Here is a 13,610-nt window from a genome sequence, read left to right as displayed (position 1 = left end):
TCCTGACCATAGACATGTGTTGTCATTTGATTAACGGGATCACATCATTAGGAGAATGATGTGATTGACTTGACCCATTCCGTTAGCTTAGCACTTGATCGTTTAGTATTCTGCTATTGCTTTCTTCATGACTTATACATGTTCCTATGACTATGAGATTATGCAACTCCCGTTTACCGGAGAAACACTTTGTGTGCTACCAAACGTCACAACGTAACTGGGTGATTATAAAGGTGCTCTACAGGTGTCTCCGAAGGTATTTGTTGGGTTGGCGTATTTCAAGATTAGGATTTGTCACTCCGATTGTCGGAGAGGTATGTCTGGGCCCTCTCGGTAATGCACATCACTTAAGCCTTGCAAGCATTGCAACTAATGAGTTAGTTGTGAGATGATGTATTACGGAACGAGTAAAGAGACTTGCCGGTAACGAGATTGAACTAGGTATTGAGATACCGACGATTGAATCTCGGGCAAGTAACATACCGATGACAAAGGGAACAACGTATGTTGTTATGCGGTTTGACCGATAAAGATCTTCGTAGAATATGTAGGAGCCAATATGAACATCCAGGTTCCGCTATTGGTTATTGACCGGAAACAGTTCTAGGTCATGTCTACATAGTTCTCGAACCCGTAGGGTCCGCACGCTTAAAGTTACGATGACAGTTTCATTATGAGTTTATATGTTTTGATGTACCTAAGGTTGTTCGGAGTCCCGGATGTGATCACGGACATGATGAGGAGTCTCGAAATGGTCTAGACATAAAGATTGATATATTGGACGACTATATTCGGACACCGGAAGTGTTCCGGGTGATTTCGGAGAAAACCGGAGTGTCGGAGGGGTTACCGGAACCCCCCGGGAAAGTATTGGGCCTTAGTGAGCCTGAGGGGAGAGAGAGAGGGCAGTAGCCCAGGAGGTGGCGCCCCCCCCCCCCATGGGGAGTCCGAATTGGACTAGGGGAGGGGGCGTGGCCCCTCTTTCCCTCTCCATCTCCCTCCTCTTTCCTTCCCCCTTCCCCCTTCCTAGTTGGACTAGGAAAAGGGGAGTCCTACTCCTACTAGGAGGAGGACTCCCCCCTCCTTGGCGCGCCCCAAGGGCCGGCCGGCCTCCCCCCTTGCTCCTTTATATACGGGGGCAGGGGGCACCCCAAGACACAGAAGTTGATCTTCGTGATCGTTCCTTAGCCGTGTGCGGTGCCCCCCTCCACCATATTCCACCTCGGTCATATCGTTGCGGTGCTTAGGCGAAGCCCTGCATCGGTAGAACATCATCATCGTCACCACGTCGTCGTGCTGACGGAACTCATCCCCGACACCCTGCTGAATCGGAGTCCGGAGATCGTCATCGAGCTGAACGTGTGCTGAACTCGGAGGTGCCGTACGTTCGGTACTTGGATCGGTCGGATCGTGAAGACGTACGACTACATCAACCGCGTTGTCAGAACGCTTCCGCTTTCGGTCTACGAGGGTACGTGGACAATACTCTCCCCTCTGTTGATATGCATCACCATGATCTTGCGTGTGCGTAGAAATTTTTTGAAATTACTATGTTCCCCAACAGCACCAACTCCCTTGTCGCCTCTGGCAGCGGCACGGAATCCAAGACAGGAGAGACATTCTCAGCAGGACTCGCTCCTTCCTGGGCTTCCACATTAGCCTGATCTGATGGCCGAACTGCCCCTCTCTCCGTCAAGCTGTTTGAAATTTGGATTCGAGAAGGCGCAGCTGCCCCCACCTTGTCGGATAAGCGGTCAAAAGCTGATATTCTGGCCGTCAGCCTGTCCTGCACCGTTAGAGGGGCCCCGAGGCTTAGATCAGCTCCATCGGCGGCAAACACCAATCAGACACCGCCGGAGGAGGAACTCAGGCGCCTCACCGCATCCAAGGTGGCCCCGCGCGAGCAAGGGGGCACTGGGGACGCAAAATCAGGGTACTGGGGATTCAAACCAAGATGTATTATTTTAATATTTTCGGGTCTTATGCGCAAAAAAACAACCGAGGCACTTTATCATCTTCCCGAAGCGACACCCAACCAGGCACAGGGGAGGAGATTTTCCTTATCCTCCTGATGCCGCTTCTAATGCGTCTCTCCCCACCGGCGGCGGCGCCGTCGCCGCAGTACCGGCGAAGCCACGGAGGTTCTACCACGAGATTAAAAGCCGTACTCCCCGAGACCTCAGGTGAGTGTTCATCGCCTCCCATCCACCTACATTATTGCAGTATTGCTTGTATCTCTCGTTACCGTAATGTTGGGGCATCCCTGAGCGATGGCGACTATCCCCTTGACCTTCATGCCTTTAATGCTTTCCAGCGTTAGATTGGAGATGCATTTTTTTTTATTATGTTCGACTTCGGTATGCTTGTCATAATTCATCAACTTCTTAAAAATGCTAGATGCAAAATGTTTGGTCAAAAACCTTGTCATTAGCACAATCTATTACTGCATCGACTGTTTCTTATTCTACTACTACATGCCATTTAATGATATCTGACATGTTATGTAATTCTGTCCCGCAGAGCGAATGTTTCTTGTAGCTAGACATGCCTCATCGTCGACTGATGCGGTGCGTCCTAGGAGCGACAACTTTGATATAGCTAATGGACATGGTCATTTCCTTATCAAGTCTACATCTGATCTTCAGGTATGATGGTGAGTCTCTCGGTCTATTTTTAGCGTTGTATCACCGAATAATCAAGATGGACCGGACCTTTGATTGAGCATAAAGCTGAAATATGCCTTACTTGCCTTGAATGTGTTTTCAACGGATAGTATAGTATTATTTCAATTCTCAGTAGAGCTCCATTTGAACTGCTTGCAGATGCAGTTATGTTGATGTCTCAGCTATAACGTTATACGACTCATATCTCTTTGCAGGAAGCTGTATCTTCTTGTTTCGGGAAAGCATTGGTGACCAGCAGTGCTGTCATGCTTGCGATGCCACCCAGTTGCTTGGCAGAAGAATGTGACCCGGGGTACTCTCTTCCTAACATGCCGCTGCTGTTTGCGATAGCCATGGTTGGTGCTACTGTTGGAGGTAATATCACATTGTAAGCTAACAGGATCTTAGCACATAGGAAAGTGTTTGTGGCTAGCAAAGTAGCTTTAAGGTTCAGCCCAACACTACACAATTGTTTTTCCTTATATAGTATGTTTTTTTCTGATACTTCCTCAACGTCTTGAGCAATTATGAATATCTGGAACATTAAAAAAATATGCAAAACTTGAACTGCTGACAACTTCAGGGAGGCGTAGAAATCCAATCTACAGCCTTATAACGTTTTTTTTTTCTCCAAAAGCGCCCCAAAGTGTGTGTCATATTGTATTAGAAGGAGAGCACCGAGAAGGCACAAAGTACAACTCAACGAAACCAAAGACATGGCGCAAGTACAACTCAAGAAAACCAAAGACAAACACACATTCACTTTTGTCTTTTTGCTTGTTATTTATTACATGAAAAAAATGTGTATGTATCCTTAAAGACGAATTCTTTCAGCCTGTTCAAGCATGGTGCAGTTAGCTTTTGCCTATATGACTATTTCCGGCAATGACAGTTTCTTTTGTGATGTCCGTTTTCCATCATGCTCTTGTTTGTAGAGAAAATGACATTTCAGTAGTTACTTCATGTAGTACTTATTTTCCCTTGGTTATTCTGTAAGCTCCGTAATATGTTTGCCTCTCTGGAGGTGCAACATTTCCTACTTTACATTGAACAATTCAGAAACCATGCAGGGCTCCTTGCGAGACAAAGGAAAGGGGAACTTAAAAAGCTTAATGATCAGCTACGTCAGATAAATGCTTCACTGAGAAGACAAGCCAAGATCGAATCTTATGCTCCTGCTTTGAGCTATGCACCGGCTGCTAGTAAGATACCAGAATCAGAAGTCATTGTTGATCCTCACAAACAGCGCCTGCTCGCATATCTGAGGACTGGGAAGAACTACCTGAGAAACCAAGCTCCAGACAAGGCATTTTCCGAGTTTAAGGCAGCTCTTGATCTTGCACAATCTTTGGGTGATCATGTTGAAGAGAAGAAGGCGGCACGAGGATTAGGTCCGTCATTGTTTGGCATGAATTTCATTTATCATTTGCTCGTACGCACATTTGAAACTGATTGTGCTTTGATGCATCTTTCGTTGCCTAGAGAGCTCAGCAGAATTTGCGCCCTTCTGAACATGCCAATGGTAGTTTGAACATGATAATGTAAATACAATTTCACCATAACAAACTGAATCGTATAAACAGAGTAGCAGTACTAATTGCAAGCATTGTGGTGCCCATTTTTATTTATTTTTTGTGAATCCAAACTGACGGAAGTCCTTTGCGTTCATCAGGAGCATCATTGCAAAGACAAGGAAATTACAAGGAAGCAATAAAGTACCACTCCATGGTTCTCAGCATCTCCAAGATGACTGGAGAGGATTCAGGTGTCACTGAGGCATATGGGGCAATAGCCGATTGCTACACCGAAGTTGGTGAGCTCGAGAAGGCAGGCAAGTTCTACGATGAGTACATTGCAAGATTGGAGAATGACTGAAACAGTGTGTGTGTGTGCGCGCGCGCGCACGCGCGCGTGCGTGCGTGCGTGCGTGTGTGTGTGTGTGTGTGTGTGTGTGTGTGTGTGTGTGCGCTACCTGTGAGAATGCAAACACCACTAAACTTTTCGTTCTTCACTAGTCATATGATGTTTTGTAGATGTGCAGTTCCTGTCAACAAAAAAGACTCTGGTTTATTATATCTTCTAAGTTGTTTCCCCTGAATTATGTGAGATCATTTGGGTCAGTAGCATGCTGTGTAGTTATTTTGGTAGTAATAGCTTACTGTAAGTACTCCCTCCGTTTCTTTTTAGTCTGCATATAAGGTTTGGTCAAAGTCAAGCTTTGTAGAGTTTGACTAACTTTATATTAAAAAATATAAACATTCACAATATGAAATCAATATTATCATATGCACCACGAAACGTATTTTCATACTATATAGTTTCAGTATTGTAGATGTTCATATTTTTTTATATAAATTTGGTCAAACTTTGTGTAGTTTGACTTTAACCAAATCTTATATGCGGAGTAAAAAGAAACGGAGGGAGTACAAACGAAATCCAGCTTTCTGACTTGAAAATTTTAAAGAAATACCTCAACCTATCACTGCCTGTCCCTGAATTTGTTTTCAGTTCCTTTGCCACTTCTCATATTTGTATGCACTGCATGTGGAAACAAATACAGATTGGGCATACTTTATGTTATTGGTTAAAAGTTTGTAACAGCACCAAGCTTGAAAAATATCATAGTTCAGTATCTTATGATATGAGAAAGAAGAACACAGTAGAAGTCTCTCATGGTGAAGGTTTTCTGCTCAAGTGTGAGCTAGGGAGGAAAGGACATGGGGTAGGGAAGGACAAGAAAAGGAAAAGAAGGTGTCGAGTCACAAGTGTAAGCAGCGCGTACATACGTGGAAGGACTGTCCAGATCTCAATCGTAAGTGCTAACACGACAACTTTTGGTGATGACTCAGATATCCGTAGTGATGTCCTCATAGTGTCCTCGTAGTATCGGCACGTGGACTAAAGGTGAAGCGTGGATGTTGGATTCAGCTAGTACTTTTTATGTGGCTCCCAACCGGGAGTGGTTCTCTTCGTTCAAATCTAGTGAGTTTGGTTAGCCTATATGCTTGATGGCATTGGCTAGTCGTATTGCTGAAGTAGGTGACATCAAAATCAAGTTGTTTGACGGAGTTAAGCGAGTGCTTTGAGAGTCAGCCATGTGCCAGGGCTAAGAGGGAATATCATTTTGCTTGGAATTCTTCACGATGGTGGTATGCTCTTCCATTTTGACGAGGACCATGAGAATCATGAAGGATGAGGTGACCATAATGATGGGAGAGAGCACTCATTGGCGGTTCTTGGGTGCAAGAGAAAACCAGGGGGGGCAAAAACTTGGCGGCGGCCCCTGTTGGATTGCACATGGCTCTGTCAATGAGAGGACGGCTTCACACCTTTACAAGTTGCAAAGATGCACTTGTAGGTGGATCCACATAGACTAGAATTGTAGGAGTAGCAGCAAGGTACCATGGAGACGATGGGTCTAGGGCAAGTCAGACTCGTCGTATAGCTCTCAATAATCTACGAAGGAGGCCACCCAAGACCGAAGTACATGGAAGTTCAACACATGGACAAATTTAAGATGGTGAAGAATATTCATCAAGTTAAGTTTGTGTTGAATATTATGTGTGAGTGTGGATAGAATACAATTAGTGCCGGAGTCCGACTTGATTTCCTGTAGAACCCCCGGGAGGGTATAGACAGGCATGCAGGGGAGGCAACAGCGTGTGTCGGCACTCGGGCAGCCACAATATCATGTGAGGAGCGCCAATACTCATGGCCCGGGAAGTAGATCGATTTCGTCAAACCCCATTAATAAATTTTGATGTTTGTGTCGTGACGCTCAGAATAAAATGTCCACCGGCTCCAGGAGTTGCAGATCTCGAGCACCAAATGAGGACTTGAGTGCAGCTCCACCTTCTTCAGTTTATGGAGGCCTCTGATATTTTATTTCTACAAAGAATCGCTACAGATGTTGGGTATTAGATATGTATACCCGGACTGCACAAATCTAGACCCCTATACATCTCGGACGTGTCCATAGTATCACCCCTCAATTTTAGACATTGCAATCATAGTCTCCATTTTCGGATCCTCAATCCATATTAGCACATACTACCTCCGTTCCTAAATATTTGTCTTTCTAGAGATTTCAACAAATGAATTTCATATGAAGCAAAATGAGTGAATCTACACTTTAAAATATGTCTATATACATCTGTATGTGATAGTTCATCGAAATCTCTAAAAAGACAAATATTTAGAAACAGAGGGAGTACAAAATAAAATTCATGTACGTACATAGCTAAAAATAAGCAAAGGATCTACTTGCCATCAGCTATGTCAAGGACATTCTTGCCGGAGCCATCGGCCTCGTGGTCACTGGTAGTGGGATAAAACTCTGATGTGTCATCCCGCGAAAAAAAAACTCTGATGTGTCAAGTGAACCACGGGTGATGATATTCCGTTGTTCTGAAATCAAATAGGAAACGGATGGCGCTTGAGTTTTTTATCTCGGCATGAGAAACTATTCCTCCTTTTGCTTACAATCACCCCGTCCGGTTGCAATGCGAGCGACGTGTCATGCCTCCATCTTCACTAGGATCTCTATCGGGTCAGCTCCTTTTTTTTTTTGCGAGACCATGGGTCAGCATCTTGTAGTAGGCAACCCGACCATGGCTACCGGTCGACATCAAGCTTGGAGCTTAAACAATAAGACGTAGACCGGGTCATGGTAGCGGCGTGGACGAAAGGGATGAAAATGAAGATAGTAGGGTCAAGACTTGCCATCCAGCAGTTTCGCCCTCGGGCTGTGCACCAGAGCGGCCACATGGATGCACACCGCTCAACTCCCATCGGACAAATGGGTTTCTACGTGTTTGCTCGTGGGTCCCACCCATCAGACTCCAGATGGCGGACATGTCTGGGCCTCCCATATCCCCCTAAGATATTAGTTATCCAAAAACGGATATTTTTTATTTACAAAAGAATTGGTCAAAAACGCCCCGATCTTCCATTGAGAATCATCAAAGGGCCAGGGTGCCATGAAATACCCGCACACGGTCTCTGACCATACAGGCTATATCATGTAACTTCACAAATTGCAACAAGTTGATTGTTGCTACTTCACAAATTGCAACAAGTTGATTGTTGCTCAAACAGAGACTTTGTGCGGAGACATGACGTAACTTTTGCAACAATGGTAGTGTTGCAGAAAATTTGCAACTGTGGTGATGTTACAGAAAAAAATGTCTCCACTTTTATGCAACAAAGGTAATGTTGCAGAAATCTTTTTTCCTCCACATTCATGCAACATAGGTGATGTTGCGGGAGCAAGTTTTGCAACATTACTAATGTTGTGGAATTTATTTGCACTAAATAGGGTTGGCCCAGGCACGTGCACCAAGTCTTCATGCGAGTCGCGCGCCCTCACGAATCCAGTGGACCAAATGGGTCACGATCTAACGGCCGTGTGAGCCGCAGATGCAGCGAGAAAGATCAGCCGGTTGATTGGAAGCTTTTTCCATGAAACATGGTGCAAAAAATTTAGAAAAGCATGGTCGAGATTTTCACATAACAGGTATCACAGCATTGGCAAGGACTAAACAACGAGTCATCATCTGCATACCTATTCATCCGTGACAACCTAATTACAGAAGTCACTTTGAGCAGGTCGAGTCAGAAAGAAGAAAAAACTGCATGGCTAGGGTAACTTGAAGAAGCTTCAGTAATCAAATATGAGGCGGCCCTCTGCCAGAAGGATCTGGCCCTCTGTAGGGGTACTGTGGAGGCATGTCCCTTCCATATCCAGGGACATCATGAACACCTCGCATTGCGTAGTTTGTTTCATCGAGGGGTAGAGCATATCTGTCCATTACCAAGCTTCTTCCTGGTGCATTTGCGCCCAAGTAACCAGGAGCATAGCTGTCCATGACTGACGGTCCAGATCCACTTGAACCCGAGAACCCTGGACTGTACTTGTCTATGACTGAGCTCCGTGGAGTTGTACTCAACAGCCCATAAGACGGCGAAGTTAAAGATCGCGGGTCATATCTTGCACCTGAAGAAACAATCTGGTCATATCTAGCACCTGAAGAACCAATCTGGTCATATCTAGCACCTGAAGAACCAAGGGAGTAAAGACTGGTCTGAAGGTGATCATCCTGCCTCCTGGAGAAGCTGCCACCGTTTCCCTGACCTTGCGGACTGTACACATCCCCAGCTCGGCCAGGAGCATACCTTTTGGTCATCTCTTCAATGCTGGAGTTGTACGCACTTGACCTATCATCAGCACCCGTGTAAACAGTGGGGTCATTCCTCTCTCCAATTGCATCCTTGCGCCCATCACTGTTTGCCAAATAACTTCCCTGATAAGTAGTAGCGCTGTTGAATGTAGACACGCGAGGTTCTTTCACATGATACTTCATATTACTATCGCGGTGCGCTGTCGTATAACCAGAGGGTTGTTCAGTTGGTATAAAAGGGGAATTGCTTCTGGATCTGTGACGAGCAGTGCTGTTTTCAAGGGATGGTGACATACTCATGTCTGAACTCCCTTTCGATTCCTTTAAACGAGCATTAGTTCCATTGCTCTGTCCTTGGTGCATACTCCTTTTACTTGGAATAGCCCTTGTCTCCTCATAGGCAACTTCCACTTGCTTTTCTGGAGGGAGGATGTCTGCCTCGTCAGGGATCCTTTTCCTGCTCCTGTCATCAGAGCTCTTGCTTCCATCCCTGCTATTCTGTTTCCCTGGTCGGGCAATTTGGTGAGAGGTAGCTTCAGCTTGTTTCTTCAGGGGGCGGCTACCTGACAGATTAGCTTCTTCATCCTCTCTAGGCCTAGCTTGCTTCTTCACCGTGAAGTTTGCCTTTCTGGCTGCTTTCTCTTCTCCAGGTCCATCTTGTTTCTTCACAAGGTGGTCATCTGATGGGCTAACCTCTCTGACAGAGCATGCCGCCTTATGCCTTTTCTCTTCTGCTTTTCCTGATGGACTATCCTCTCTGAAATCACATGTAGCCTTCTCTCTAGTCTCTTTAGCTTTTCCTGATCTAGCATTTTGTTGACTCTTAGGTTCAGCTTTTCTCCGTGCAGGTACATTATCCGATAGATTGACCTCTCTTGGGTGGCATGATGTATTTCCTATATTCTCCTTTTCTTTCCCTGATCTTGAATTATGCACATCATAAGATTCAGCTTCTTTCTTCGCAGGGCCATCATCTGACAGATTACCCTGTTCAACACGGCGAGTGGTTTTTCCCACACTTGTGTGATTATGCGCCTTGGCTACTTCCTTATGCTTTTCTGTCCAATCAGAACGACTCCACAAATAGAGGGGTGGTGCAGATGCATTCCACCCTTGAACTATTTTGTCATTCACATCGAGAGAACCAGGCAAATAAAACGACTGCAAATTCAAAGAAATATATTAGGCAAAACAACAAGGGAATAAACTACGCTCAAAGGTCAATAAGGTTTATTGAAGTTCATAAGCCCTTTACCTTCCCAGCAAGACAGTTACTATCCTCCCAAACCAAATCATAAGGTGTCTTCTTTTGATCTAACCTGGCAATACCAGAAAATGAGAAGAGCATGAACAGAGTCCAAAGAAAGTTTGAAAAAGAGATGTCAATAACAGTCTTAACAATTCAACACAAAGGTTAACTGAAAGGAATATGGCGGTTACCTTTTAGTTTCTTTTGGGACAATTAGTATAACAAGCTTGGGCTTAAAAGACAATGCTTTGTCGATAAATTTGTTCGCCAGAGCTGCTTTGACTCCAAAAGGAGGATTAAGCCCCATTATCTAATCAAGTATTAATAGATGTTAACCAGCAGTAGGAATTATTTTGTATAGCACTAGTATCTGCATCGCATAAAGTATACCAGTTGGCTTCCGCCAGGCAGTTCGTCTCGCTGCACAGTCATCCAATCCCTCCTTTCAAAGCAAAAGCTATTCTGGGAAGGGCATAAATATTGAGAGTAAGCATGAAAGTGGGAAAGCAAATGGAACTCCAGTAAGGGCACTTTCAGGCCATCGAATAAACAGATCACAATAGGTAAGCCCTGATGCATTTGCTTCAGGGGCTCTATTTGATGGGAAGGTTTACAAGTCGTTAAATCTTTGCCTATTGGGGTACCGACTAGTTGCTACTCCCTCAGTTAACAAATACTCCCTCCATTCCTAAATATAAGTCTTTCTAGAGATTCCAATATGAACTATATACGGAGCAAAATGAGTGAATCTACACTCTAAAGTATGTCTATATACATCCGTATGTAGTTCATATTGAAATCTCTACAAAGACTTATTTAGGAACGGGGGGAGTATAAGACGTTTTAGATATTTCAGTATGGACTACATACGGACTGAAATGAGTGAACAAATACACTAAAATGCGTCTATACACATCTGAATCAGAAAAAAGTTAGAACGTCTTGTATTTGTTTACGGAGGGAGTACTAGTTAAGGTTAGTCGTGAATAGTCCTACCACCAGCTACAAATACTAGACTATATACAATTACTGCACCAAAATAACTTGATACTGTGCGGGATCCATGGGTCTGAGCCAGCGGCTATGGCTGCAATTGCATCACCTCCGTGTAGCTGAGCCACGGGACCTGCAGAAACCAATGTTACATAGTATTGCATTAGTTGATACTTGCTAGTTGGTAGAACCAAAGAAGCACGGGAATATTTGCTAGTGTACAACATCTGTAGATCTAATTATCCAAGTATGTCACACGCTAAAACCAGTAGTAGTGTTGTAAACATCAACAAACAGTCTAACTCTAAAAGAAATCAGTGGTACAATGCTAGTACACGCATTAGGAATGAAAGCAGGTACTACACTAGCTAACAAAGCAGCAGACCAAAGCATAGCCTACAGAACAGAGCATGACGGAAGATGGAAGAGGAGATGAAAGGAAAGAACAGAGGAGTCACCTGCAAAGGCCGAAGGCGGAGATGGGCTGACAGTTCCAACGAGCTGGGGCGATAACCAGTGGCCATGACACGGCTGTGTGGTTAGTGTGATGCTCATCCCTCTCTTCGCCTGGCAGCGCGTGGTGTAGTGGCCTCAAACTGCCTCTCAACACATAAGTCTATATATCTCAAAAACTGGCAGTGGGCTTAAGTCGCACTACTAGGCAGATTCAATTAGCCACCGCAAATCGTCGACTAGTCACCCAGTCGTGCAGTACCCCTTCTAGTCAAGTGGGCCACTGGCCCAGGTTACGATTTGCCAATCATAGATTAAACAAAGACTAGTTGTCTAATTTTAATCCAATTATCGGGAACAAAGCAACAAAGTACCAGAGGATAAATAAAACAAGGATTTTATGTTCCCGAAGAAAATTAAACAAGATAAACAATGACTGCGGTATCAACTCAAAAGGACTCGGTAGTTTACCTGTGGTTGGATAAGATCATAATTCTTGAAATGACACTTCTTGTCAACTTCATCAAGTTTTTCTTTCATCAATCGACTGAAATCATTTGCGCCACAGCAGAAATCCACTATCTTCAAATTCAACAGAATTCAAGATATCAAGGCATGATGCAAATACAATGAATCAGTGATACTGTGTGGCGGCTATGATAAAATGAAAATAGCATTTTACAAGGACAGTACGGGAGATCCCTACTGGTAAAATCGTATTAATACGCAATAGATCCACATAATCCAAAGCTAAACAAAGACAGATAAAACAGAAGCCCTCCTAAAAACTAAACTAAAATAACCTGCCACGATTAAAAAAAATGGGCACTTCATACAGCTCAACAATAGGCTGTAACTTAGTACTCCCTCCATCCGAAAATACTTGCCGGAGTAATACATAAAAATGGATGTATCTACAACTAAAATATGTCTAGATACATCCATTTCTCCGACAAGTATTTCCGGACAGAGGGAGTACAAAACCTCAATTGTACTACAGGTAGTTAAGCTCTTGTTTGTACTATTTATTGAGATTGGTTATCACAGCAAACGTTATCATAAATTTTCTTTACCGTCATCAGTGAGCACTGAGCAGAGACCCATAGTATGTAACATGTTGTAAAACATCGTTTTCATTATCATTCATTAGTGAGCACTGAGCAGACCCACAGTATGTAACATGCTGTAAAACATCATTCTGATTATCGTTCATTAGTGAGCACTCAGCAGAGATAGCATATGCAATGGCGGGTTACACATATTTAACCTTTTTAAAATAACTAGAACAATGCTTCAATAGAGGACATAATCAATGACACAAGTATGTGCCTCATGTACTAGAGAGAGAATATACCGTGTCACCAGGTTCCACATACCAATGAAGTTTATCAACAATCTGTGCCATATCAATGAAGTTTGTCAACAATCTGCTAATGAGGTGTAATTGTATAGAATTATAGGTAAAATATTCAATAGAGAGAAATAACAAACATCAGATAAAAAAAGAGAAATAACAAACAAATAGGTAGTTTGAAGCACTCAGCAGGCAATGAATGGGAGCAATCAGTCAGATTATATGATTTCCTTTCCAAAAATATTCATGATCCTTTAATAAGCTCTTGGCCAGAAATTTCCCAAGGTGATTTCCAGCTGGCCAACCTTTTCTGGTTCTAACTCACAAGAGAAATATTTGGATCATGCACAAGAAATATGTCTGTTCCAATATAAAGGGGAGATCAAAAGGTGACAATTAGACCATGGAGCTAGCCCTTTTTTGTTCTAAAACCAAAGAGGGTGAAAAAACAGTTCCTGATGCTGATTTCTTGATCCCTGGTCTATAGGCAAAAAAAATTGGCAGAAAGAGTTTCTCAGTGAAGTGCATTCAAGTAAGAATTTCAAGAGAGGATATTATTGTCAACCAAAGTTAACAAGTGGGCAGAAATACCACAAAGTAAGCCAAGATTAAAAAAACAGACCATAACATCAGTTTCCAGCAGGCACCACATAAATTTTAGCGTGTGATAGGGGAAAAGATCAATGCGTACGGGGAGGGGGAGTGTGAGTTGCTGGCAC

General features: G+C 43.7%; 2 protein-coding genes and 1 long non-coding RNA gene across 5 annotated transcripts in view; 1 reads left to right on the top strand and 2 right to left on the bottom strand.

Annotated features, from left to right (window-relative positions):
- The first annotated feature begins 2,023 nt into the window (after positions 1 to 2,023).
- On the top strand, positions 2,024 to 4,761 carry LOC119308751 (protein FLUORESCENT IN BLUE LIGHT, chloroplastic-like). Of its 3 annotated transcripts, XM_037584892.1 has the most exons (6): positions 2,024 to 2,183; positions 2,521 to 2,645; positions 2,879 to 3,038; positions 3,734 to 4,054; positions 4,336 to 4,542; positions 4,607 to 4,761. In XM_037584892.1, exons 1-5 carry the CDS (start codon positions 2,072 to 2,074, stop codon positions 4,536 to 4,538), a joined length of 921 nt encoding a protein of 306 aa, XP_037440789.1. In that variant the 5' UTR covers positions 2,024 to 2,071; the 3' UTR covers positions 4,539 to 4,542; positions 4,607 to 4,761. The 3 variants fall into 3 exon arrangements, with proteins under 3 accessions (XP_037440789.1, XP_037440787.1, XP_037440790.1); XM_037584890.1 differs by having other exon boundaries at positions 4,336 to 4,761; XM_037584893.1 differs by having other exon boundaries at positions 2,521 to 2,653; positions 4,336 to 4,761.
- Positions 4,724 to 5,137, bottom strand: LOC119308752. Its single transcript, XR_005150276.1, has 3 exons — positions 5,095 to 5,137; positions 5,051 to 5,055; positions 4,724 to 4,830 (listed from the first exon to the last, which is right to left on the bottom strand). It is a non-coding gene; the product is annotated as an uncharacterized LOC119308752 (long non-coding RNA).
- A 2,987-nt stretch (positions 5,138 to 8,124) lies between these two features.
- Positions 8,125 to 13,610, bottom strand: part of LOC119308750 (protein ENHANCED DOWNY MILDEW 2-like) — a 14,136-nt gene continuing 8,650 nt past the window's right edge. Inside the window, exons 14-19 of the mRNA XM_037584889.1 lie at positions 12,892 to 12,933; positions 12,009 to 12,119; positions 10,482 to 10,553; positions 10,283 to 10,401; positions 10,098 to 10,161; positions 8,125 to 10,003 (exon numbers count right to left, since the gene is read on the bottom strand). Of these exons, the coding sequence (XP_037440786.1) occupies positions 8,330 to 10,003; positions 10,098 to 10,161; positions 10,283 to 10,401; positions 10,482 to 10,553; positions 12,009 to 12,119; positions 12,892 to 12,933 (2,082 nt within the window). The 3' untranslated portion in view covers positions 8,125 to 8,329. The remainder of the gene's footprint in view (positions 10,004 to 10,097; positions 10,162 to 10,282; positions 10,402 to 10,481; positions 10,554 to 12,008; positions 12,120 to 12,891; positions 12,934 to 13,610) is intronic.

Source organism: Triticum dicoccoides, chromosome 5B, assembly GCF_002162155.2.
Source record: "Triticum dicoccoides isolate Atlit2015 ecotype Zavitan chromosome 5B, WEW_v2.0, whole genome shotgun sequence".
Taxonomy (NCBI): Eukaryota; Viridiplantae; Streptophyta; class Magnoliopsida; order Poales; family Poaceae; genus Triticum; species Triticum dicoccoides.
This window is presented reverse-complemented; position numbering and strand designations above follow the sequence as displayed.